The sequence below is a fragment of the Mesitornis unicolor genome, unplaced genomic scaffold (genome assembly GCF_000695765.1).
Source record: "Mesitornis unicolor isolate BGI_N332 unplaced genomic scaffold, ASM69576v1 scaffold13226, whole genome shotgun sequence".
NCBI classification, from domain to species: Eukaryota; Metazoa; Chordata; class Aves; order Mesitornithiformes; family Mesitornithidae; genus Mesitornis; species Mesitornis unicolor.
Genome location: NW_010190436.1, coordinates 4,871 through 32,084, shown reverse-complemented (window position 1 = coordinate 32,084; position 27,214 = coordinate 4,871). Strand labels below are relative to the sequence as shown.

Sequence of the window (27,214 nt, the reverse complement as noted above, 5' to 3'; positions counted from 1 at the left end):
TTCCCTACAGAGAGACACACATTACATACTAAAAAGATTATAATCCTAGTGTCTAGAGAGAGTACAGAAAAGAATTTCTACCCAGTCTATGTACGTGAACTGGGGTGTTCAAGGACACTGACTGTGACTAAAGTTAGCCCAAATCTTTACCGTGACCAAAATCTGAAAGGGCGCATAGCTCAATGCTAAAATCTACTTTGGGTTAAGTGGTATGTAACGGGAATGTAACAGAAAACAAATACAATTAGATCTAAATCCTCTCACATAATCACACCACCTTCCTCGTCCTCTAAGACATCTATTGTGCTATTCAACGTGACATACGCAGCTGCAACGATTCCATACCCTAAAGAAGAGCAGGCCATTAAATGCTAGCTTACCACATATCTATACCCTAGTTTTCAGCAACTAATTTTCTTCTAGTTTTCAGACCTGAGATTCAGTGACAATCTTAACTTTATGTTAACGCACTTTTCATAAAACAGTACAAACATTACCTTTATTTAACATAGGGGATGAGAGACTGAGGACAAGAACTACTTGTTAGAAACCTAAAATTTGGGACACCCAGGTTACATCACCTGCTGTGCTAGAAATTTCTTGAGTGGGCATTTTCACAGGTGTGAAACACAAAACACGTTTCATCTTCTCAGATATTATGAGAATATACATTACGCACCGGTACGTGAAAAACGTCTGGATAAGAACAAGGTATTTTTGATTTTAACTACCTGATTTAATTGCTAGGGTACGTGCATTTATAAAATATAAAGTTTATAACTAAACTCAAAGCAATAAAAAAACTGTGATTTTAAACCATCAAAGGAATAGCAAAAGCACAAAACTGTAACCTTGGAACAATCAGGACTGTATTTCATTAGCTCATTCACTTGCTGGGCTTCAAAAACTTCGATGCACTATGTTTGTTACAATACAGTCGCTACATATATGGCTTTTCTGATTGGTAGCACTTCGATTTATGTAATAAAAGAACTCTAACCTGGATAATTAATTCAGAAACATTACTGTGGTTTGAAATGCCATCTTCTTGATCACTTGCAAGTATAAAAGGCACAACTTGACTTTCTATCCAAGCACCTGTCTCCTTCAGAAGTGAGAGGTAATCTTTTCCTTCTCCAGAAAACTGGAAAACAAAATTAGAAGTTGTTTACCAACTGTCTTTCCAAGTTGTTTGGAATTTTCTTACAGTCAGCTGTATCTCCAGCTCATACTGAAAAGGTATACCCATACCTGGTTCTGAAGATGAATTGTCAACCTGCAAAAGAGGCTGAACGCTCGTAGGCCAGTTGCCTGATTATAGTTACCAGAACCTCCATCATCTGCTTTCAGAATTGAGCCAAGAACCCCCTGAAATATGAAGGTTTACATTTATATTTTGCAGGAAATCCTTTCAAATATTTCTTTTCTCAACAGCTTTAAACAAAAGATTTACAAAAATCCAAAACACCAAAAAACCCCCAAAACTCAAGAAAGACCAACAGACATATTTCAATTAATTTTGCAATGCCATATCTGGCTTTCAGACTATTCCTTATATGCACATTGCAAAAGTCAGGTCCCTTAAAAATGCTCCACACTTGGTCACAAAAATGACAAGCCAGTTAAAATCTCCCATTTACCAACAATTCTGAACTAATACATTTCTAGTTTAGAAAATTTGTTTGAAATAAAAAATCAAAAGGAAAACCTTTTTATTGAAAGAGGGACCATGAACCTTATTTATTCTCTCAGACCTTTAATTTGATTCAGGCAATATACAGTGTTTAGCACTCTTTTATAAGCACCATTTATGTTAAGATTACTACCTTTGCAGCACTGAGAACTTTCAAAAGTTTCTTCAACTTCTTTTTAGAAACAGAGAGTAGGCAGCCACGATTAACAGGATGTGTTAATAAATATTCAATGTAATCAAGTGCTAATTCTGGCTTCGATTCATGTGTTACATGGATACGTACTCGTCGTTCAGACGTTTTATTACTCTAAATAAGAAGAAAGCACAAAACCAGTATAATACTGTTAGTATCTTCCTTTATAACTAATTCCAAAGCAGAATAACAGGGCATTAAAAAGGCCCCTTCTATTAAAAATATCTAGCAATTCCTTAATTCTTTGACATATGCATATACACACCTTTCTCGGGGTTAGTGTGTCAGACAACCAATCACAGGCTAATTCCATAATATGTCCCACTTGACCCCAGCGACACATGCAGTCTATCAGGGTAGCGTATTTGCTTTGGTCAGCTCCACTGTCAATATTTCTGAGTCTGGAGATCATACCGCAGCTTAAAAGAAAACAAAAATAAGAGATGCATTAGCTTTTCATCCAGTACAGGAAGAATTCAAAGAAAATCAACCAGTGTAATACCAAAAAACATTCACCAATGGCTCAAAGGCATATCTGCACCCCACAGATTTTACTAAATTATGGAATTTGTTTAGTGGATTCATTTATACAAATGGGTATTTAATACGTCAAATTGTGAAAAATTAACAAGAGATTTCTTGTCATTACATTTTGGATTTAAAAATAGTACCTGAATGTAGGAATAGCAGCAGGGGGCATAAAGGATGCCAGAATAACCAGTGGAGTTGTGCAACGCTCATCCTAGGATAAAAAAGTATACTATAAGATGTACATGTACAGATGTACACAAAACTAAAAAGTACTGAGAAGTATGATCAAATTATCTCAAATTAAGGATTTCCCTTAATTATCAATTATCTTAGCATTCAGCTTCCTGACAAACTGTCAGAACAAGTACCACGCATAATTAAGGCTCTGTTAGATTAATAACCACTGCAAAAGACATAGGAGCTCTAGCTTACATTTTTTTCTAGTAGAGGCTAATATTTAATTGCACAAACACGACAATATCTAATTCCTCTCAAAGTGGAAAACTGTAAAGTTAGTTTATATAACAATGGCAATGTAAAATGCGCAAGTGTTCACAAGTGTCATGATACAAGGTCTAGACCATCACACAATCTCACTTGGATTATACAGAAACCAATCTATGTCAAAGACTCTTCAAAAATAGTTTATCTGTATGTCCAAGCCTCATGAATACAATCCAGTGAAATTATTACTTACTTAGACATTTGAAGAGCTAAAACCTTTTAAAGACAGTTTTTAAAAGAACATTTCAAAAACTGTATTTGTAGCTTTTCAGGAAAGAGACATGCTGCTTCAGTCTGTAGTCTTTTAGAAGCTAAGCCTCTGATGACAGGTCTTTTTAGATCCAAGCTGCTTACTCACTGTAAGAATATCAAAGTCAAAAAGGTTGCTTGCTAAAGCTGGATATCTTGTCTGCTCACCAGAACCTTTCAGGATGGATCATACATCCTCTAAGAATAAGATTTGGAATGTCTTTGACAACTGCCAAATGCTTCCAGGGTAGCGAGACCATTTGGTATATCTGTGCTGCAGAATATTACACAGTGAATTGCTTTCCACTCCCTGATTATCTAAAGCAAACTTGAATGCTGTTAAGTATAACAGCCATCATAACCCAGTATACTTCAGCATAAAATCTATAAATAAAAAAAGACACCCAGTAGATAATTCTTCCAAATGCACTACAGGGTGTACCAGACACTATTAGCCACTATCAAAAGATTGTATCCTGAAGAATTATAGAATTCTAGAACAATTAAACTGTTAAAGGAGACTGAAAAATATGAAAATGATTGTTTTTAATTAATTGCTTATGTCAGACTCAAACAATAAGTGCATCAAAAGATCACTGGAGAGTAGAATCAAATTAGCAGAAACCAAACACAAGAAAGTGAAAAAGGAGCCTCAGCTGCTTCAGTCGCCTGTTCCAGCAGCTGGATAGTAAGACACAGTGGTGGTGGAAGGGTTTCGGGGGATTGGGTATTAAAGCATGTGGACTCTCATCCACACTGAGAATTTATTATGCAGTTGCGTATTTTCAGTTACTGATTTCCAAAAGTTCCAAAACCATTTGAAAGAGGGGAATCCTACAAAAACATTACAAGGAGAGCAATTTATTGCATAAGGATTTCTGTGCTGACTATTTAGATGATGGTTCACCTGTCAGATAGAGCAATTGGAAAATAGCTTCTGCCCAATTGTGGAATTCCAAGAAACTTGCTATTGTTTATGGTTTATAGCAACAATGGAAAAAACAATACTTAATGCCATGAAAAGAGATAAAAGACATAACACATGAAAGCACCTGAAGAAAATACTAAGCACTGACAGAAAGATTTAGGCTTTCTTTACCTTAAATACTTTAAAATATTCCGGAAGTACAGAAGCAAATTTTTTGATGGCATATTCTTTGGCTTCTTCATTGTGATCTAGTGCTTTGTGAATACTTCTCCAGAGAATTACAGTAATCTCCAATAAACTTGCCATGCTGGCCACATCATTTATTGACAACACATTATTCAACACCTGAAATAGAAACACTAGATGATTTTACCTCTTATAATATCAAATATAAATTTAGATTAAAATAAGGTTTCAAAAAAACCTAAAAATCTTTCTATTAATTTCTCAAAAGCATTGCATTTGTTGTAGACCATGAACTCAGCAATTCATTCTTACTCTATATATAGTACTTGAGTCATCTTGCAATATTAATTTTTTGAATAATTTAATTGCTGAATCAAACCAATTTATAATTAGTACTGGAATTAGGGAAGTATTCATTTAAAATATGCTTCATATTTCTTCTATCTTATTCTAGCTACTTCACCAAATTTCCACTATTGCAGGGCATAAAAACACCAGAATGGTAGCTCTCTCCTCCTAACTCCACAGATGCCCAAGTGCTTTCCTTTAGATTTTTGTCTTATTAACTGCCTATGTCTCAAATAAAGCACCACAGAAAAAGAGTTACCAGAACTTATCATAAAGTGGACTTTCTTACACTTGTATTCTCCTTTTCACTTCCACCAACATCATCATCATCATCATCACTACCATGAAGACTCTCTTTCTTTGCTTTCTGGATGCAGGCATTCAAGCAGCGTCGAATAGTAAGCATCAACTTGGCTACATTTAAATATAATAAGAATAAATTAGACATTTACTATTTGTTAAGAATGTTGTTAGTAAATACTGCTAAGTGTAACACTGGAAAGCCAGACTGAAAAGCATGCAAGAGAACCAGAAATAACTAGGAAAAAAAACCCAGAAAATTTACTGGTAAAAACAATGGAAAAAATGTGAAAATGTTTTATATCCTCAACTATGATGAAGAAATAGTAACATTATCACCAGGTTCTATTCTATTGTTTAAAAAGCTTACTCAAAAATACAACCAACCACTACCTTATCAAATCAGGATCAGAGGAAGCTCCCACAACTCCTCCATTCATCTGCCACTGCTACTAATTTAATGACCTAGGTTCAGTATTACATCTCCGATATCAACTCCAATTATTTATAGAAGACGCAAACCACTGCACTCCCTAACGAGGAGCTCATCTCTAGATAAAAGCTAGGTGTCCACGCTGGTGTGAAAGTGTGACTGGCTGAAATACACTAGCACATGGTATTGCAAAACTACCTCAACGAGCTAATACGGTCAGTCAAGGAACACCAGCTTGAGCATTTTACCCAGGTCACTCCATGCTGACTACTTTTTATAGCTTTAGAACTCTTCTGAAACAAAATTTTCCCTATGTTATTTGCTTCACTAGCACTTCTATAGAAAGCAGCTATAGTCTACGCAGTACATATCCTTTTCGCTGAAAGTTTCTGAAGCTTTTAATGGGAGGGAGAGCGTTTTATATTTTCTCTGAGCAACTTGAAAATATTACTGATCCACAAATCCCAGATAATTGGATAATCAGACATATATATTTCTCGCAAAATTCTACAGAATCTTCCACATAAAGATGACTTGAGACACCACGGTATTTTAGTTCACTATTTCTGCATGATAAATAATTATCAACTTGGATGGTTTTAAGATACATGTGAGGAGAGAGGGGAAAAGAGACACCAGGTAACAACACTGGCTGGAGAGTATGGTACAGCACCTAAGAGCAGAAACGAAAAGCTCTGGTCTCTTCATTGTTGAAAAAGCTTGTAACTGCTGCCACCAGGGTTCACTGCTGGTGTGTCAAGAATTTCAGAAATTACAAACTAATATTACACTTAAAGATCTATCAACAACGTACCACTTTGTACGTTTTTAAAACGTACGTTTTTAAAAAAAAATTTAAAAAGCAATTACATGGTGTGATATTAGTATTTCCAGAGACTCATAAGGTATTGTACTTTACCTATATTGGTGGGGGCAGTATATTCATAAGCGTATTGATAGAACTTTCTAGCTGCTGCTGAATTCATCTGGATTAGAGTAACGCAGCGCTCACACCACACATCCTCAGGTTGATTAGTGGGAAAGAAGGAGTTGAACAGTAGATTCACTATGCGTCGTGACACGGGCCTTGAATCCACTTCAAGACGAGTCAGAAGATGCTCCATGGGACAGATATTCCAGAACTTTTTAAAACGAGAAAAAGATATAAAGGAGGTAACAAAATAAAGAGGAAAAATCAATCAGTATTATTAAGTGTTGTGCACATCAGAAGTCTCAACAAACATAAACAGCATTTACCAGAAAAGTATGTGCATTTTTAATTTTTACCAAAATGCCAGCATTTACTTGAGGTCACAAAATGCTGCAACAATGCCACTTTACTGTTCTGCCACATCTCTAAATCTGCAGGTACCTCTGACAGACCAGTAATATTCTGGTTTAAGCAACTCCAGCTCAATACACTTGCAATCCTAATGCAATTCCACAGGTATAAGGAAGAATTATTTACTCTACAAGGACATCACCACAACATATAATTATTTGTCATTATGTGTCAGGTTTCATATTATCATCAAGGGACAAAGAAGGACCAAACTACCTACAAGTACAGTATACACCCTAAAAACCTGTATAGAACAAGACCCTTTCCAAAACCATCCACAACCATAAGTGCATCCCATAGCTGTATCTTATTTGCAACACAGTAATCGAAGGCTACAGAATTCAGAAAGAATAAACAGGTTGTTATGCCAGCAGTAACACTACTCATGTTTGTAATTTTTTGTGAGAAGATCTTCAATTAATTATGCTGTGCACTTTCAGATTAAAAAAAAACAACAAAAAAGCCCCTCAAAATAGAGCTTCTTGGCATTTAAAAATATTATTTTTTCTTGAGTATTTACAGCAGAACACAAAGTTTGTTTAAAATCATTATAAAAATGATACCAAAATCCCAAAGGAATGACCATGAAAGACAAATAGAAATTATAAAAATAGGTAAATAAAACTGAAAAATCAATTTGGTAAAGGTGTTAAGCATTTAGAAGGTGAGCCAGTCTTGGCTTGAGCTCGCCAGCTGGAAGTGTGGCAGTCCTGACTGCTCTGCCCTGGCACGGCCATGAGAGGACAAGGAAGGCAGAAACATGCTGAGAATAAGGTCTGCTGAGTGCTTGTGATACAAAAAAGCAGGCAAAAAAGCTATGGAAAGGCTGAAAGCTCACCAGGACTAGTTACAATTTCTTTCTTTATTTTGAAAGATTTTTCATGGACACCACGATTTAAAAAGAATTTACAAAATCACTGGAAAGCAGCACTTCTATACTACTACTACTTACATTTGGATGAAAACCTTTAAAATGGACAGAAATGCCTAAGAGCAACAGAAACCACAAGTCTTAGAAGTAAACTCAGTTACACGCTTAAATATTTGAAGAGGGGAAGAACTCAAATTGAGAGTATTAGCACATTAAGCTTTTTTTTTTTCCCTTTAGGAATATTGCTGTAGTCTCAAAAGGTACCTTTTAATTAATAAATGTCATGATTTTATGTCCTTCTTGCTACTTATCAAGCGTCACTTATCCTACCTTAGCAGCCTTGGTAGTCTTAACTTTCAGCAGCATATCAACAAAAGCCACTCGCACTTTCTCAGAATTGTCATGAAGACTGTGTCTGACTGCTGGCAGGAGCTGCTCCAGTAATGGGTGACTTAGTTTGTTGTCCAAAATTACTGGTATGCACTGCAAGAAAAAAAGATTTTGTTAAATAAAATAAAATAAAATAAAATAAAATAAAATAGTAGATTTGCAAAAAGATGTAGCTAAAAATTGTTGAACTGGACCATGACACTTGTAAGGCTAAATTAAGTAGGGACGCTGTGTGCATATTTCTCGTGTAATATCCTTTAATAAAAATTACTACCGTTATTTTTAATTTCCGGTGAACTGTGTTCAGTGAAATAATTTCAAATGAAGCAGCTTCAGATCTACACTGAGGCCACAGTCTTGCCTTCTACCTGAGAGCACAGTGTCAACTACTTTTTGTGGTAGCAACACAAGCTCCCCAAACTCTGGTGATTTCAGATTAAAAATACCTCTTTTTGCGAAGTTATTTTTAAATGAGCACTTTCTGCTTAACCAGTATAGACCCCCACGCAGCTGTATTGCAGTAAGTGAGGATTAACAAGAAGATAGCTCCAAATTAAGCTTTAGTGAAAATATTGTTTAGAGAGTTCAATTTTCTGTCCAAGATATCAGCTATTTACCAGACGCCAGAAAGATGTAAATGAACTAATCCTAACACACTGAACAATGCACGGGAGGCTGGCGTTCCCAGAGAAACAGAATGTCATTATATTCATGCAGACCTCAGAAACACAAAGTGGGGTACAAAATCCCAGCGGTGGGTTAAAACCAGTGATGTAGAAACATACTGGAACCTGCCTACACACATTTTCAAGTCTAAGCATAACTTCTAATAGCTAAAATAACTAAATTGTCAGGTCCAAACAATGTGTATAAGACTAGAAATGCAAAGTGGCCGAGAGTCACAAAGCCAAACAGTCACTATTCTAAAAGGCAGTTGTTCATTCCAAATGTGTGGCTTTTAAAAAAAGTACGTAAAACTTGTGTGTATTGGGAACTTTATTGTGTAAAATAATTTTGCAGAATAAGAAATTTCCTTGACTTAAAGTAGCCTATACTGGAAACCTGTGTGTTAATTATAGAAATGACAATCATGATTTTGAATTTAGAAAAAAATTATTTACTTTAAAAACAGAGCATCGAACATCAGCAGATGTTATATCACATGCCAGCTCTCCAGTTATTTTTTTTAAAAGATCTGCAAGAATTGCTGGAGGAATCATCTCCCAGTACTTGGATGTTATCTGAGTAACTCCAAGTACCCCTGTAGAGCGGACAACTGGATGAGGATCTTCTAAGAGACTCTAAAACAAACAGAAGAATAATAATGTAAGTATATGCATTATTGTGACCCTACCGCTGTTTGACATTAACCTATCATGAACAAATAGCGTTCCATAAGTTTTTAATCATTATGCAAATTGTCATACTATGAAATAATTGTAACATTATTATTCCCTCAAGGCATTTTATTATGAAGCAAACTAGGAAATTTACATCAGAAGCAAAATTAAGACAAATATTGGCCAATTTCTTTTTAATTGTACTTTTGAAATGTTTTTCTAAAAGCTTACATTAAGTCTTGTATCTGTGACTGTGTGAATCATATTTAGACTTCTATTTACATATAACTTTGCACTGGCCACTGTTCCTATGCAACATAAAAACTTTTAAACTTCATTCAATTATCTGATGTTTACAGTTTTAAAGACCATACTGACCATTTCTCAAACATTTTCTTAATGAAAACACTATGCCTATTCTCACCCATCTAGACTTATGAAGAGTTTTTCAGGTTTTCATCTCTATAATACTTCATTTCAGAAGTATTTAATAATACAATACTAAACTTCCTTTGGATGCTTACACATTACATGTAAAGCTCCCTTCACCAATACTAGGCTAAATAAGGATCAAGACCCATGCATCTAGTTTTTCAAAAGCATCTTTCATTCACAGATTAATGAATAACAATCCCAAGTGTTTCCTTTTCAGAGTTTAAAAAGGTGCATGTCAACTCTTGTCCACATGCTACAGAAGGTGTATTTTCTGCATCACAGGCCTGTATTTCCCTGTGAATACTATCCTGAAATTTCATAAGTTTTAGTTGCATCAAAGGCTGATTTTTGTGTTAGTTTTGATGAAAGTTTCATTTTTAACATTTCAGTTTCATTAAAACTTACAAAAAGTTCTTCAAACTGTTTCTGAATTTCATTGTCCATCTCTTCAGCTTTAAAACTGGGATCACGAACAGGAAAAGCATCAACAAACAAAAATGCTGCATTTGATCGAACTTCTGCATTTCTGGCCTGTTACAATAAAGAAAAAAATATTTTTTCAGTAAGTGCAGACTTTTAACATCAAAAGGCACATCCTGCTCTCCAAACACTTCCAGCAAGTTACTTTTTTTAATTAAGTAGATGGAAGAGATATATTTTTAAATGTATGGAAGAACTTACAGTAACGTGATTTTTTTTTACCTTGCATTTCCACCCATTCAGTAAACCATCAGTTATCAGCACAACCAGCTTTCAGGGCATAACCACTTCAATGACCCTGGAGAGTCACAGTCAGAACCCTTCTGCTCTCTGTAATGCTGAATAAATTGAAAGCAGTTGGGATTTCTCTTGGTAACCTTAACGGTCCTCTTCAGAATACAAGAATCATTAATTCAAGCAGATATAATTAATTAAATTGCCTGTCAAGAGACAGGTGACTTAATCAAAAAGCTAAGCCTGTTTCTTCAAGAAAATAGTATTTAGAAATGAAGTACCAGCAAGCATGGAGAATAACTTATCCAACATAAATGTATTCAGTGCTGCATCTATGCACATAAGTAATAGGACTATGTTCTCCAGGCAGGTTACCAAAAATCTATGGCAAGCCTCATAACCCTTCGACATTTTACCATTTATAATAGTTTTCAGTGTGTTACGCTGAACATTTCACAGGTTGTAGAACCTCAAATGTAAAGAAAAATGGGAAAAGTGTATATTTAGACACTCAGTCAGTGAAAAATAATTGGCCCTGATGGAATTCAAAGTATCTCAGGGGGAAACCTGAAAACTAACCATCAGACTACGTTTTATTTATCAAAGACAGCTGTGCAACAATAAAAGCCTGCGCTCGCTTCTCTTGGAAGGAAGAATTCTGTTCAGATTTTGGGTTCAGGTTAAACCAAATGTGTATATCAGTATTAGAAAACATATATATACACACACACACACAAAGTCTAAAGCAACAAGCAAAGTAGGCTTAATCTTAACAGCAAGATAAGAGACAGTTCAGGGAACCTCCCGACTATTCTGATAATCCAATTTTCTTCTTCCCTTGTCATAAGAGACATTCAGATCAAAGGCAGGGAAAAGAAAAATGAGGATAACCATGTAATATTTAGAACTGAATAAAATAATGGCAAATAAAAGCAGAAAAACACACAAAAAACGAGCATCAATCACTTCATTTACAATTTATTTAGTATTTTCCTTCTAGACTGATCCTCATATGGCAGGTAGCATCCCTGGGTAGAATAAAAACATTTCAAATTCTTCGAGTCAACAAAATTAACAGCACCTCTAACTTTAATAAAGCCCTTGTATACATTCTTTACTTAGGGACTCATGTTTTATTTTATTTTTCATGGATAATACAAACAGTCTAAAAGTGAAAAGATTATAATTCTTAATCCAGTACAATAAAGCTGTAGAAAATCCTCTAACTTTGAGCTTGTCTGTATTGAAGAATTAATGTGTAACAAGCTAGTATGTGAATTCAGGGTGAAAAGCTCTTCTGCACTAATATTCTGCACGTGAAAATTAATCCAAGTATGTTTCTGTGCAATAACCTAGACCTTGTCTACCATGGCCATTCCATAAAGTTCATTTTAATAAACTTTCTACGTGCATTGCACTGAATTCCATTAAGCTCACTTTAATTCTGAACCGAGTATCCACAGTTTAAATTCCTGCCTTTAATTAATTGGAATTTATCCCAAATGTATTTGCATATTCAAGCTCTTAATAGAGTGAATGTCTTCAGAGGTAGAACCTAGGACTTTAAATTCTTATCCTACTTTATTCCACACTGACTTTTCCATGCAAAAAGACCCTGGAGTTATTTAAATGACTAATGTTTCTTTACCTCTGTGGTTGTACTATTCTGAGGAATTTTCAGAACCTTTTCGAACAATATTTTAATTTTTTTTCAGTTACGTTTCAGAGATTTCTTTTCAGTTTCATCTGATCTTACAGGTCCTGAAGTTCACTTCCAATTATTTAAAACACAGTTTTTCCCCTTTAAAAGTTAGCTTAAAAGTGTGGGATGATAAAAAACAACAAACTAAACACACTACTTTAAAGGAATCACTTCCTTCAGCAGCTTGAATTCCCGGAAGAATGGTTCTCCACTTCTTGGGCTTGATAAGACATAGCTTAATCACTACTTATCTCACAACAAATAACCATATTTCTATATTTTTATATAGCTTCTTATACTAATAACAAATCAGTGCGCAACTGTCTCTGCTCTTTTCATAATAAAGACATGAAAAAAATCAAGAAGTCATAAGGGCTTACATTATAAAAACTTAAAGTTGCATAAGGGCTTTTAAAATAACGTGTAGGTAAAAGCCACAGAGGAAGCTTGTGCTATCTAAGCATCTGCAAAACAAGCAATTTGAGAAAAAACCGAGAACTACGCGTTACAAATGTGCATTCTCAGATGAAAGATTTCAGAGATGAAATCAAGTAGTTTCAATGCAAACAGTTCTGGATCCCTTTGTATTCTTACAACTGAAGTATTTTGCCTTTCTGGGAAGACAGGTCCTTCCACGAGTTCCCTTTCTGCTTTGTAACCAGTGTTCTAGAACAAGATTTGTTCTTCATATTAAATTAGAGGTCTGTACACTGCCTAAAATAAGAGCATCAAACCAGTTATCTAAAACTAAACTGAAATTTCAGGCTTTGGAAGAGAATTCATTGCAGTAAGGACAATTCTAAGCTTCTTTGTTCTGTATCTTAAACTATTGGTGTTTCTGAGTCACAGCTACAGTTATCTTAAAAATGCCGAATACTTCAGCAGTACTAAACAAAAAAGCAAAATTAACTACACAGAAGTCACACAGCAAGCCTATCCAAAAATATAGTGTCAAATTTTGACGTTCAGTCACTTATTTCCTTTCACCAATCACAAACATGGTACTGAATCATTTGGAGTTCAGAGCCTTTCCTTGCACTGAGTCATTATATGATTCATGTAATTGCTGCATTCCATCTTGTACAATCCTGCCTTCACCATTCTGAAAACTATGTTCACAACAGTTGAACTATTTTGCTGTATTAAAACAAATTCTCCATGACCTGTTTGATACGCCTGTTAATATCTAAGCTTAAAGTGCTCAATGACATATGTAGACGCTGTCAAGATAAAAATGAAACAAAAAATTTTGGGCAACAAAAAATCCCCAACCAACCAAAAAAAACCAAACCCCCAAAAATCTTCCTAAAATTCAGATTTGTTCTAGCAATGGAACCATTAGTGCTTTGAAAATTATGAACAGCAACCATTAAAAATTTGAACCGCTTCTGGAACCAGGAATTTCTCCCACTGTCTTGCTGCAAATCAATAAGTAATCTTTTTTCTTCAAGCCAAACCTTTCTGTTATATTTCTCCAAACAAGTCTATGCAGATTTAGTAAGGTTTGACAGACTATTCTTCCAAAGTACTCTAATCTTATATTTGAGTTGAGTCCCTGGGCTTTGGAAAGTGAACTTCTAGCCTCCCTTTACACATAGCAACTCCCTTAAGAATAGACTACCATGTTTTGCTAACCACTCAGAAACTGTTTCTGAGACACTAGTCAGGAATTTTGCTATGCTATCAAAAATCAATAAAATAACCTATTCTTTTTAGAAACATAAAAATTAAAGAAAGCCATGCTTTGTAGCTATTATTCTCTTGCACTGAGAACTTTTATGTTTCATCCAGAAGGATTCTTGTTTATATTAATTCTAAAGGGATGGTATCCTTAATGTAAGGCCAAACAAGATGCTGCTCTAGCAATGAGTCTGCCTGTCTTCCCATTTCTACCACAGGGTTCTACTGAAGCCAAACACCTCTCAGCTCCTTCCTGTAACCCATAAAATCCATTTTAAACAACTTTTTAAGTTTTTTTTAAATACTTCCAACTTCAAGAGTTTTTAAGTACTTCTCTCATGGTTAGAGAAGATGCTATATGACCAATCAGTAAATGAAACTTCAGTAAATGTTAAATGGCCCTTAATTTGTCTGTAATAAATGGTATGCATGTGTTCTTGCTGAAGGAATTTCATAACCTCTGACAAAATAAAAGCTGTTCACAAAGAAGGAAGCTTGGCTTATCTTAATCGTAGAGTGTAACTGAGTAGGTAAAGTGCAGTAGGTGCCCTTTAGTCTGTGCATGCCACCCACAGGAAGACAAATGCACTTACCTTAGAAGTACTAGAAGTCAGAAATCTCATTCCGAATGCTTGATTAAAAGCACATCCATAGCATTAATGTCTGTACATACAATCAAACTAGAATAAAAGGTTTTTTCTAAAATAATACTCTAATAAGTTATTTGAGCTGTATTCTAAGGCTGGTAATTAATCAGGTGAGACTAAATCTTTCTCTGAACACTTCTGGCTATGATCAATAAAGCACCAATCGTTCCATAAAGAACTTGGAAAACAGAATACAAGATTACACAAAATTCCCAAATTGAGAAGATGAGAAGGCCAAACGCTGTGTTAGTCCCTCTGTGTACTGCAATCCTGAAAAGCACTCTATGTACCTGTCAATAAAACTGACTTATACAAGTAAATTCTATTAAGAAGTTAGAATACTGTTGTGCAAACTATGCCTAATTACAGCTTGCAAAGTTACACTGCTACAGCTGCTAAACATGCTGATTTTTTTCCATAGCCATATTTTTTAAAGCAATTATAACAAACAGAACATGTAGGACAGATACAAAATTTAGCAGCTGAAGAAAGATAATGCAATATTCTAAAAAGGATAAATACCTTCAGTGCTCTCCAAAGGATAGGTTGATACAATCTATACAGCATTTCTTCAACTCCTTGACGAACTTTACTTTGTTTATGAAAATAAGTCAGAATCTGAGAAAAACAAACAAATCAATCCCCAAAATAATTTTTAACCGTACTTTACACATTCAGGAAGTAGGCAGGAGTTGTCTCATTTCATCATTTATATAAGATCTTATATATAAGATACATAAGAGTATTCCACATTATGGAAAACTATAAACTACATATATTGATTGACCCTGCATTTTATTTAAGAGTTTCAAAAATCATAGAAAAAGAAATAAATCTAATAAGTATCACATTTTATAAATTTATAGATACAATAAATCTGTATAAAGATCTACAACTGAGAAATAAAATCATGGCTAGAAAGTCAGTTTCACAGCAACCACTCATTTTTTATTACAGTAAAAAACTCTACTTTTAAAGTAACTGGTAGAAGTACTTGGAAATTGTGTAATTATCAACTACAGATAAATAAGCCATTTCTCTGTTAAGAACAAAGGAACATTTTCTGGTAACTGGAGTTACCCAAATACAAATCTACAAATGTAAAACATTTTGTATGCATTGATGAAAAGCAAGTATCAGCACTCCTAGTGACTCAGAACTGTGCTTAGTTAGCTAAAGCCCCTTTTATTTTTGTATCTGAATTATGCAGACAAAAGGGGAAACAGAAGACTGGAACAGAATATGAGAAAGGACATCATGTAGTGTGGTATGAAGTGATATGAAGTTTGAAAAGAAGTTGACCCTCTAGTGGCAACTTTGAACACTTCAGGTATCCACAGCTGCAGCAAGACAGGGAAGCCTGGGAAGAGCACCTACAGAAACCACACTAATGTGGAAGAATCCCTTTTCTCTGTTTTTTAAATATACTGAAGCAAAGACATGATATAATTTATGAGACTATGGGGCTCTTATTTCAACATAAGAATGATGGATCTAACCCAGGATTAATAGAAAATCAGTACTATTTTGTAATAGATTTCATTGAAAAAGTTAGTATCAGATATTTGCAAAATGGACATAGATTTTAAAATAGGAAATTTGAATTCAGAAGGGAGACATGTATGTGTTGCCTTGCCCCTACCCCCCCTACCCTTTCAATAAAATAGCCCAAATTTTGCCCAAGTGAATGACTGTGGCTGGTTACTCTCTTAATTGCTACAGGAATTTCTGGATTCTAAAGGACCATTTCAAATCAAATTCCTGTATACTGAAAAAGAATGCATAAATCAAATTTATTGTAAGACCCACTCCCCTCACAACTCAAAGACAGATTTATTTACATCATTATCCTCTTTCAAGATTATAAGCTTCTGAGTCTGAAAAACGTGAAATGCCCTGTCAAAGACCTACTCCATCGATCAGAAACCAGGAAAAGCAAATCCACTATAGATATGAGAATCTATTTACATTGGATTAAAAACAAAACCAAACCAAACCATAATAAACAAAAAACCGCCATCAATATGGGATCGTATACTGGTACATCAAGCTGCATATTGCATGTTCTATATTGCTTTTATATATATAGATCAAATAAGAATACTTTGTCTTAAAAAGATTTGTGCACTCCTCACTCTGCTTCAAATGTTTTGCTCATGAATAAAAGCCACAGGTACATAGCTAGAACCTGGAACTGAATCAAGGCTTATCCCTATAAACCTATGTGCCAAACCTCCATATATAAGAGAAAGAAAAAACAAGTTTTGTTTCAGACCCATCTACTAAATTTGCCTCAATGAGTTTATGATTTTTTATCCCTGTGATGAGCTATGGAAAAGTCAACTCTCTAGATAAAGAAAAACTTAGACAACAGATGGCAAAATCTATTTCTACCACTCTGGAAAATTCCCTTGCATTTCTACTTCTGAGCACCAGAGACAAATCAGGCGAAAACTACAAGCAGATTCCTCCTAGAATTTGTTCTAATATTGTTTCTCAGAATATGCTATTTTTTAATTATTTGTGGTGGGTTGGTCCCACAGCCACTCACTCACTCCCCTTCTGGTGGCAGAGGGGAGGGAACTGGAAGAGAAAAGCAATAAAACCCAAGATAAAGACAGTGTACAAGTGAAGGAAAGAGGACAAACCCACCCCTCCCCACCAAAACAAGTGATACAAATGCAAACACTCACCACCTCTCACAAGTAGACCAATGACCAGCCAGTCTCCAACCAATGGCTACCTCCCCAAAATTCACTTTCCCCCAGTTTTTTATTGCTAAGCATGATGTTATATGGTTATATACTTTGGTAAGTTTGGGTCAGCTGTCTCAGCTGTACCCCCTCCCAACTTCTTGCTCATCCCCAGCCTACTCCCTATGGAAAAGAGAGAGCCTTGACACCATGCAAGTACAGCTCAGCAACAGCCAAAACCCTGATGTGTTATCAACACTAATTTAGTCAGCAAATCCAAAACACAGCACCACACAGGCTGTTATAGAAAAGTAATTCCATTCCAGCCAGACCTAGTATAGTATTTTAGTATGAAATGGAAATTTTCCACTTTGTAGTAACTGATCTGATTTTGATGCTACCAGTTTATGTCACACTTTACAGGAACTTACCTCTCTAACTTTAATATGAACAGAAGAACTTTTGGGGAGATGAATTCCATGATGCATAAAATCCTGAATGCAGTTATGTTCAAGTATCTACAGAAAAAAACCAAAACATGCTACTGTTAACACACAATAAACCAATACTAAGTACTATAGGCTGTGCAGCAACTTACATTATTCTCCAAAACAAACAACTGAAAATAGTCTTTTATATTAATTATTTCTTGGCTTCTGCCCAAATTTTACATGCTAGGGGCCTCTGCTTAAAGTGATTTTCAAAATGTCAGAATATACAATTAATCCAAATCTCAGAACCAAGTTTGTAATTCAAAAACATCCCCAAGTGACAAATAAGAACTATTTGGTATCTGAAATTTGGCTGTAGCATCATCGTGTAGTGTCATGTTTTTGATCATCTCCATGGAAATCCACAAAAATCAGATAAATATTTAAGCTATCAAATATATAGACTTGCACACACTGAATAAAAGCTTCAATAACTCAGATAACTAGTGTGCTCATGAAAAACATTGTGTATATGCATAGTTTTGTGCACCAATTTTTCAGCAGGTGTTTAAATGAAACCAAGCTGAAATCCAAAGCATGACATGCTCTTATTCCTTGACATTGCTGAAAAGGCCCTTTCCTTAGGGAAATATTGCTTAGGAACCTTTCTGAGGTTGAAAAGTCATATATCTGCCTTTTTGAAATTCAAAACTATCCAAATGAAGTTTCAAGCATAGTATTACCTCTAAGAATTCTCCTGACACTTTCTTCCAGGCCCTGAAGTAAACTTCTGAAATGTATTCCATCAAGGATCTGTATTAACATATGGAAACACTTTCAAGCAAGCATCCTGACCATATCTATGTCCAATTCACAAAGATAACAACATCAAGTTTTTTATAAGTACCAATATTATTCTTACTTCCGTGCATCAACATTATTTTTAGAAGCAGCAAGTATCTTGAAAGTCTACACTGATAATTGCAGAAAACTAGAGTTAATTATTAATTAATGAACCCAAACACTACTAAAAAAACAGAGGAAATCTCTTAAATTCTTCATAAAGATGTACAGGTACACATTATTCTAAGTGAAAGCATTAGAAAGCTACTGATTTTAACATGAAGAATTACTTCTGTAATATTTCACTGAATAATCAAAGGAAAAAATTAAGTTTTTCATCCATTTGTCAGGTTCTCATGCTATGGTCCTGCAATTTACTTCTTATGAAAAAGTCTCTAGATAGAATCTTACCAAATTATTTAGAGGCTGCTCATAGGAAAAAAACAAAAACATCTTACAGAAGCAGAAATGGACCTGCAATTCTCACACAAACATTGCAAGTAAAGCAGCACAGTTTGTATGTAAGTCATTTGCTTTAGCTAATGCCAAATAAGCATTTTACTACACCTATAATTGTACACAAAGGCATGTGTAGAGCAACTACTAAATGAAATTGCTGAAACCAGTTATATTGAACAGATTTGAAGGTCTCTGGATTCTGATGTATTTTATGAATATCCTAGGTATTTTACAGCGTGAGACAAACAAGATTTTAGCCAAGTTCTTAACGATCATTAAGAACTCTAACTGTGATACATACCTTGGAAAGAACTGTAATTGGTTTTTAACAGTTCCATGTATCATTTTAATGAAGTTTACATTCCAGCTGAACAAAAAGCTCAAGAACCTTCTTCCCTGTTGGGAAGGGAAAAGAGGGAAATTAAAAAAAAGGAAGTCATACCCCAGAGAAATACTCAATTTAAAAGCCACCTCAAAAATCAGTAAATGCAGAGCTTAAGGTCAAAAGAAATGACATCTTTAATCTTAAAAAGCAGAGATGAGATTGTTACAGAGAAAAAGAAAAGATTATTAATTTTCAAACAGAATTCAAGCACCACTGTTATGTGTACTGAAGAGAAAATGCAAAACAAATGAACATGCGGATTACATATCTGCCTGCATTGTTTTCAACGTCCGTTCTGTTCTGGTGTGACTTCAAGTAGTATTCCATAATGATAAGGAACTGTGCAACTCAGGATCCTCATCAAGGCCACATCATCAGAGCTCTATCGAGTGCCACGCCATTCCATAATGACGATGAATGTACAAATAAAATAGCATAACAACTCTGCCAGCATTGGATAGGGAAATGTTTTTGGACAGAGCCACAGAGAACAGCTGGGCCACTGAGAAAAATAAGTGTTCTGATTAGCAATCAGAAACAATTCCTTTGCTATTGTCTCTCAAAAGGTAATATTGTAAACCTCCTGGAGCTGCTTTAATTCATGAAAATTACATTTTTTCCTGAATTAGCTTTCTTCCATTTTAACAACTTAGAAATGGTGATGACAAACCTGATGAGCAGCAGAAGAAGCAAGAAGAGGCAGTGGAAGGCTGTGGATGGAGGAAATAAGCCCTTGCTCTTCCAGAATCAACAAGATCTGCCCATGGAATTAAAGCCTCACACAGTATCTGTACAGCTTTACTCTGGCTCATCTTACAGCTGAAGTGAAGGCATCCAGCTTCTGAGACTTTGCAAAGTTTGTTAATACATAAGGGTGAGTCAGCCAGTTGTAAGGGTCCTCTGTACCTGTCAGCTTTCTAGCAAAACCTAAATCCAGAAAATTAATAAGGAAGTGCAATAGTAAAGAGCACACTGGCAGAAGTTCAAAAGATGTTCTGAACAAGTTAGCAGAGGTTCAAAGGCACTTCCATCATGAGCTGGACCAACAGTTATGTTCAGGCCTATGACAAACAAGAGAAAGCAAGGCTGGTAACACCAGACACAGTTTGAGCATAGGGGTAGAGGGAAGGAAGCACACAGGCAGAAACTGCACTTGAGTGGAACTGACAGTTTAAATGCCTTCAGACCAAAAAGTAATTCAGAAGATCATAAAAATCAAGACCTAAAGGCTAAATACAATGTCAAGACCCTTGTGTACAGGTCTGATAGAATCCTTCCTGAGGCAAATTAGAGCTGCTTCTACCAATTAAAAAAAAAAAGTAATTAAAAAAGTCACTTATCTTCAACTTTGGTGGTATAATACATACACTGGAGTCCCTCTCAGTGGTGAACTGTTCCATCCCTGACAAACCAAAAGGTCAAGGGAGTCTTGACCTACAGCTCCTGCCTCAGCAAGTCAAAGATGAGGTCAAACTCAAACTCATCTCTTTTTGTACAATCCCAGCAGTAAGACAGATGAAGAAAAGTCATAAAGTAGCTTTGAGCAGTTCAGCTAATTCATTTTTGACTTAATTTCGACAGACTGCCTCTGATCCTGAAAATGACACTAAGCGCCTCCAATTTAATCTGCTGCTTGTGATCAGTGGATCTGAAGCAGTTACTGCTATCAACATTCTTGGTATCATGAGAGGTAAACTGGTGATAGGTCAATAAGATTGCGAACTTGTCATCTTTGGTGTTAATGCATTAACATTGTTGAGCATCTGGTACTGCTGTCCTTGTGGACGTAGCACATGTGACTTGGTTAGCTGTATACACACATAGAGGTTAGCAAGGAAGAAGAGAATAGTACAGGCCTACCTCTAAAACACAATGGTACATGCTTTGCATGGCCCTCCAGCTGTTTGACTGGAAAACCCACCTGAACAAGAGTGTTTTCATAAATAACACAGAGACAGAAATTCAGAAGATCACTCCACTAATGTAGCCTGAAAATAAGCCTCTCAGAAATATTACTGTGTTGAACAGCACAGCCTAGGAAGGCAGAAAAACTGAATCCCCTGATCTTGCACTGATGCGTAAGTGTGCAATTCTGTATCAGTTTAAATTAATTTAGAACCAGGATACTGCATTCCTGACAGTGTTGGACGTTGCTACAGAAAATCTACCATTAGTGAAATGAGCCGGGCGGGGAAACGAGAGAACACACATGAGGCGGGTTGTCACTAAAACTAAACTCCCTCAGGATGCAAAATCCCAAACAGAAGGACTTGCAACAGAAGTGCAATAGTTTCATAGCAATGCATTAACCAGGAAATTGGTTTGAATACTTTGAATTTCAAGCCCCTTAATCTCCTGTCTGCAGAGCTAGAAAATCCCAGGCAGTTATCATTCTGCATCTGTGCTGGCAGTTCACATACTGAAGTTGGGTTTCAGCTCACAAACTGAGACATGTAAATTTGGATATTTAGGTCCCAAGGATGTTAACTGCCTGGAGAGTGATGGAGGTGATCAGTTGTTTAGTAACTGACTTATGAAGCTGAATTGTTCTGTTGACTCTGTTGAGTAGGGGCAGTATGCCACTACCCAAGCATAGAGCAATTTTAAACACTCAGATGGTTTTCCTGAAGGCAGAGGTCTAAGACTGATCCTGTGTTTTATGTAGCAGCCCCATGTGGATGACTGAAACAACTTCGGCCATTTAATGTAGCTCAGGTCATTCATTTATACTTAAGCAACTAAATTCTTCCCAGAACCTGTACACATTGGGCTCCTGTGTAGATTGTCTAAATTGGTTTCAGACACCTAATTTAGCAGAATCCTATCTTGGGGTCTTTCCAGAATGGGTTGCAGATCCCTTTTTATTTTGAACTAGTATCCTTAAGGATGTAAAGTGACTTGTATATTGGGTTTACATGGCAAGGTTGTGGTAGCACAGGGGCTAAAGGGGCGGCTTCTGTGAGAAGAAGCCAGAAGCTTCCCCTCTGTTGGACATAGCCAGTGCCAGCCAGCTCCAAGAGGGACCCACCGCTGGCCAAGGCTGAGACAATCAGCAACAATCAGTAGCACCTCTGATGACATATTTAAGAAGGGGTAAAAACTGCTGCACAACAGAAGCCAGAGAGAGAAGTGAGAATATGTGAGAGAAATGACTCTGCAGACACCAAGGTCAGTGAAGAAGCAGGAGGAGGAGGTGCTCAAGGTGCCAGAGCAGATTCCCCTACAGCCTGCAATGAAGACCATGGTGAGGCAGGTTGTACCCCTGCAGCCCATGGAGGTCCATGATGGAGCAGAGATCCACCTGCAGCTCATTAAGTACAGAATCCCAGAATGGCAGGGGTCAGAAGGGACCTCTGATGACCATCCAAGTCCAACCCCCTGCCAGAGCAGGATCACCCAGAGAAGATCACACAGGAACAAATCCAGGTAGGTTTTGAATATCACCAGAGAAGGAGACTCCACCTCTCCGGGCAGCCTGGTCCAGTGCTCTGGTACCCTCACAGTAAAGAAGTTTCTCCTCATGTTTAGGTTGAACCTCCTGTGTTCTAGTTTGTGACCATTGCCCCTTGTCCTCTCACTGGGCACAACCAAGAGCCTGGTCCCATCCTCTTGACACACATCCTTTAGGTATTTTTAAGCATTAATAAGATCCCCTCCCTCAGTCTCCTCTTCTCCAGGCTAAACAGACCCAGCTCTCTCAGCCTTTCCTCATATGGGAGATGATCCAGTCCCATCATTATCTTAGTGGCTCTATGCTGGACTGTCTCCAGTAGTTCCTTGTCCTTCTTGAACGGGAGAGCTCAGAACTGGGCTCCACATGCTGGAGGAGGTGGACGTGCCCTGAAGGAAGCTGTGACCCCCTGGAGAGCCCACGCTGGAGCAGTCTGTTCCTGAAGGATTGCACCCATAGAAAGGGCCCATTCTGGATAAGTTCATGAAGGATTGTCTCCCTTGGGTGGGATCCCACACTGCAGCAGTGGTAGAGTGTGAGGAGGAAGGAGCAGCAGAGACAATGCATAATGAACTGACTGCAACACCCATTCCTCATCCCCAAGGCTGCTCAGAGGGAGGAGGTTGAGAATCCAGAGTGAAGTTGAGCCCAGGAAGAAGGGAAGGGTGAAGGGAAGATGTTTTAAGATTGTTTTTATTTCTCACTATGCTACTCCATTGTTAATTGGCAAGAAATTAAATTAATTTCCCCAAGTCCCCAGTCTGCATATTCTTGTGGAGCAGAGGGGATGTGCTTTGATATGGCTGGAGAAAGATTCAGTACCATCTGATTATTACTGCTTCCCTCCTCCCAGTTAAAAAGTTTCATACCGAAGGCTGTTTCACCCAAAGATTCAAATATTAAAGTGGTGCAGTGGATTCAAATAAAAGAGAAAAAAATAATTAATACAGAATCAAATACAATTAACACATTTTAAGTACAATGACAAAGAACACATACAGGTACACACCTTTTCAAGAGTACAAAAAATTACCTAAAATGAAAAACACCAAGAGCATAAAACCAAATGCAAAATCAGTCAATAAAGTCTCACCTGTTGTCCCACTTTCCACCCGTTTTTTTTCCTTCCTTTCTCACCCATCACATTGCCTTAGTACATCCCAGTTTTAGTCAAAACTAAACCATCTTAAAATATAATGTGTAACAAAAAAATTAAATTATAATCTTAGTGTCATGTATCCAAAACCTGGTCTATCAAGTATCGTCACCCAATGTCAAGCAATGTCAGGTTGTCTTGTCACCTAACCAAAAAAAAAGCTTGGAGCACACTGAAAACATCAATACAGCAATTCGTCACTGAGAGTATTACAAGCAGTCAAATAAAATAATTCTCATTTTGCTGTAAAGCAGAGTTCTTCTGCTACTTATAAAACAGTGCAATGTAATCTTCTAAATGGAACTTATTTAGAAGGGAAATTATTTTGCTACAGCTATCTGTGGCCAATAAAAGAAAAACTGCTATAAAAGAAGAGAATTATACCAGGGAATGGTTTTAAGTATTGAGGAACATGCACTAGAAACAAAGCACTTGGTTCTTATTACCTCAGGATACAAGATTTAGATATATATATATTCAAGTCAGAAACAGGAATAAAGGGTTTTCTAAATGAAACAGAAATATCAACCATTTATAGCTTGGAGTTAGAGCTGATTTGTCTAGTATCGCTACCTACTGTACTGTAAATGGAAAACCATTAAAAATAATGAAAGCCTACTCTCAAAAATCACAGTAAGATAAAAGTTTGTTTACCTCTTCTTTTTTGATGTGTTTTACACTCATAAAACACTGAAGCAACAAGTCCTTGACTTCATTAGTCTCCTCTGAATCATAATCAAAACAAAGTAATGCCTGATGTAGATTCCATAGACGAACTACATCTGCACCCTGACAGGGGAAAAAAAGTCCACATTACAGTGAGATAGATATAGCTTTAATGTGAAAAAAGAATTTAATGGATTTTAAATAATGAATTTGAAATGCATTGCTATAGATAGAAGACTTTCAGGTTGTAAAATTAGGAACATTAATTGACCTTCACCACATCATTGGGAAAAATGATCAAAAAAACTTAAATTGATTGAATTGAAATTGAGATTTCAATTGTGAAATCGATGCCAAAAGTCTTTAAAGTTGGGTCTAAAGGCAGCAACATTTTAATGTATTCCTTATGCAAGCAACACCAAAAAGACTTTGTAACCAACCTAGTTTCATTAATCAAGAAGCACTAGCACATGGGAAACAATTTAACTTGAAATAAAAGATATTTTGGAGGGATAATGTTTCTTGGAATATTCAGTAATAATCTAGAAGTCAATATAGCTTCAGCTTACCAAAGCAGCTTTATTCAGGCTTTTTTGTAGCAGAATGATAAACAGAGTCTTCCCCAGCTGCTCCTTCCCATCCAGTCCTTTCTGCCACCACATTTCACATATACGTTGGATAGCATCCTGTAGGACTTTTTCAGATTCAGGTAATGCAGGAAGAATACCTACAATAGTAATAAAGTTATTATTTACTGCAATAACCAAGTTATTCCTGTAAAACATTAGTCTGTTAGCACACTAACTGTACCTCACGATGTCAGCCACATTTACACATCTTAATGGCTTATTCTCACTGTGGGTATTTAGGCAACTTTATTAACTCCTAGGGTTTTAGCCTAGTTTTTGGATGAGTAACAATGAACCAAAGCTAACAATGATCTGAATTTTTGCCTTAAAAATACTATAAACTACAAAATAAGGAGCTATATATCACTGGGTGAACAGCTGGGAGAAAGCAAGCTACTTGAGGTTCAACATTAAGACTGGGTAACTGATTTTTAAGCAAATGCTCCCTTAATTTTGTCTCATAAATAAGAACTCATATCAGTACCAGCTTTTCTCCTGTAAATTCTGTTCCATAGGCCAGGCAAGTCAAACAAAAAGCCTGGTCTACTCATCTGTTAAAAAAACCCAAAACAGTATAATGCTGTATTCTATAACAGATAAGTACGCACCATTTAATATGAAAACACATTCTAGAAGAGCTTTGTAGTTTAGAGCTTCATTCACTGCGGGTATGGAAGCAGTAACTACAGCTGTCACTCCCTGGATCACAGCTGCAGTTTGTTTCTGAAAGAGAGCAATGTTGAGGAAACAATTCTGCATTTTATTTTATACTTAGAAGATAATTATGACAAACAATAAATCTTAGCAACAGAGAGCAAAGCTGAATTGTTATTATGCTTCCATTTTGAACAAAGAGCATACTCGCCTCTAAAACCTATCAAATAAGAAGGGGCAAAAGCATAGGTTACTTTAAAGTACTTTAAAGTACATCCATTTCAAAAAGTTTGAAAACAGCTTTCAGCTCCAGCTAGCAGGTAACACCGACTGTACACGTGTATCCATTCCTCCATTAAAAACTTTATTTGCAACAAAACCACTTAAACACACATCCATTTCAGAGGGTCTTGTAGACTCAAAAATGCGTAGTTCTGGTGGCTTTAGATCCAGGTACATGATTCTATACCCCTCTGTATGTATGATGGATTTTCTACAAGCCTCTAAGTCTCCTTAATGACCTCCCCACTGCATTTCTCTCCTTCTTCCAAAACGAAATAACCTTTTTCCCCCCAGTATTCTCGACTGTGTGAACTGTAGTGCAGAAGGCAGTATATGAGTGTCTGAGCCAGAGAAATTCTGTATCAGCTAAATTTGTGGGAGGGGCATCAAATCGAGGTTTCATGATCTTCACTCAATTAAATGATATAACAAAACAGGTGGTGAATTTCTTACAGTATAAGCCAGATACTTAGGGAATATCTGAGAGATCAACATTTGTTTACTGTAATAAGACATACAAAAAGTCCACTCAACTCCAGTGAAAAACAAACAAACAACGAAGTCCTCTCTTTCGTAACCAAAATTATCAGCAGATCTAATCTTTTATAGTATAGACCCATCATAAGTTCAGCTTAACTCAAGCATGATAGTTAAGCAGTCAGTAAAGAATGAGGCAGGGAGATGCTGGGTACTGACCTTGTTTGATAACCTTGCATGTTTTCAGGTGCTAGGAAAATATTCCATTTTATTTTCCAGAAAATATTAAATACTCATATTTTTATTTTACCAGATTTTTACCATTTCTGGAACTGTGTCAACTTCCATGTCATTGTTATTTTCATCATCTTCAACTTTCTGCCATGTTTCCACAGGGTACTCCATCAAAGTGTCTGTCAATAGCTGCATTAGTCTCTCCCATAGTGCTTCTTTTTGCTTGCTTGGCAATTCTTGAAGTAGCTCATTCAGGTCAAAAGGATCAAATGTATTGTTCTACGAATAGTCAGAACATACCACACAATTCCACATCAGTGAAATGGATTATATTTCATCATCATATTCCCTAAAATTAACACTTTTTT

At 36.2% G+C, this 27,214-nt stretch overlaps 1 protein-coding gene across 1 annotated transcript in view; it reads right to left on the bottom strand.

Annotated features, from left to right (window-relative positions):
• The window catches only part of NCAPG2 (non-SMC condensin II complex, subunit G2), a gene marked incomplete at its 3' end in the record, with an annotated part of 36,902 nt that overhangs the window by 5,704 nt on the left and 3,984 nt on the right, over positions 1–27,214 (bottom strand). The window contains exons 2-20 of the mRNA XM_010186405.1: positions 26,934–27,125; positions 25,808–25,922; positions 25,140–25,297; positions 24,559–24,693; positions 19,214–19,308; positions 18,354–18,423; positions 17,611–17,697; positions 15,009–15,104; positions 10,149–10,274; positions 9,090–9,269; positions 7,909–8,061; positions 6,285–6,507; positions 4,922–5,046; positions 4,270–4,443; positions 2,558–2,628; positions 2,152–2,305; positions 1,827–2,000; positions 1,252–1,368; positions 1,001–1,144 (exon numbers count right to left, since the gene is read on the bottom strand). Of these exons, the coding sequence (XP_010184707.1) occupies positions 1,001–1,144; positions 1,252–1,368; positions 1,827–2,000; positions 2,152–2,305; positions 2,558–2,628; positions 4,270–4,443; positions 4,922–5,046; positions 6,285–6,507; positions 7,909–8,061; positions 9,090–9,269; positions 10,149–10,274; positions 15,009–15,104; positions 17,611–17,697; positions 18,354–18,423; positions 19,214–19,308; positions 24,559–24,693; positions 25,140–25,297; positions 25,808–25,922; positions 26,934–27,125 (2,589 nt within the window). The remainder of the gene's footprint in view (positions 1–1,000; positions 1,145–1,251; positions 1,369–1,826; positions 2,001–2,151; positions 2,306–2,557; positions 2,629–4,269; positions 4,444–4,921; positions 5,047–6,284; positions 6,508–7,908; positions 8,062–9,089; positions 9,270–10,148; positions 10,275–15,008; positions 15,105–17,610; positions 17,698–18,353; positions 18,424–19,213; positions 19,309–24,558; positions 24,694–25,139; positions 25,298–25,807; positions 25,923–26,933; positions 27,126–27,214) is intronic.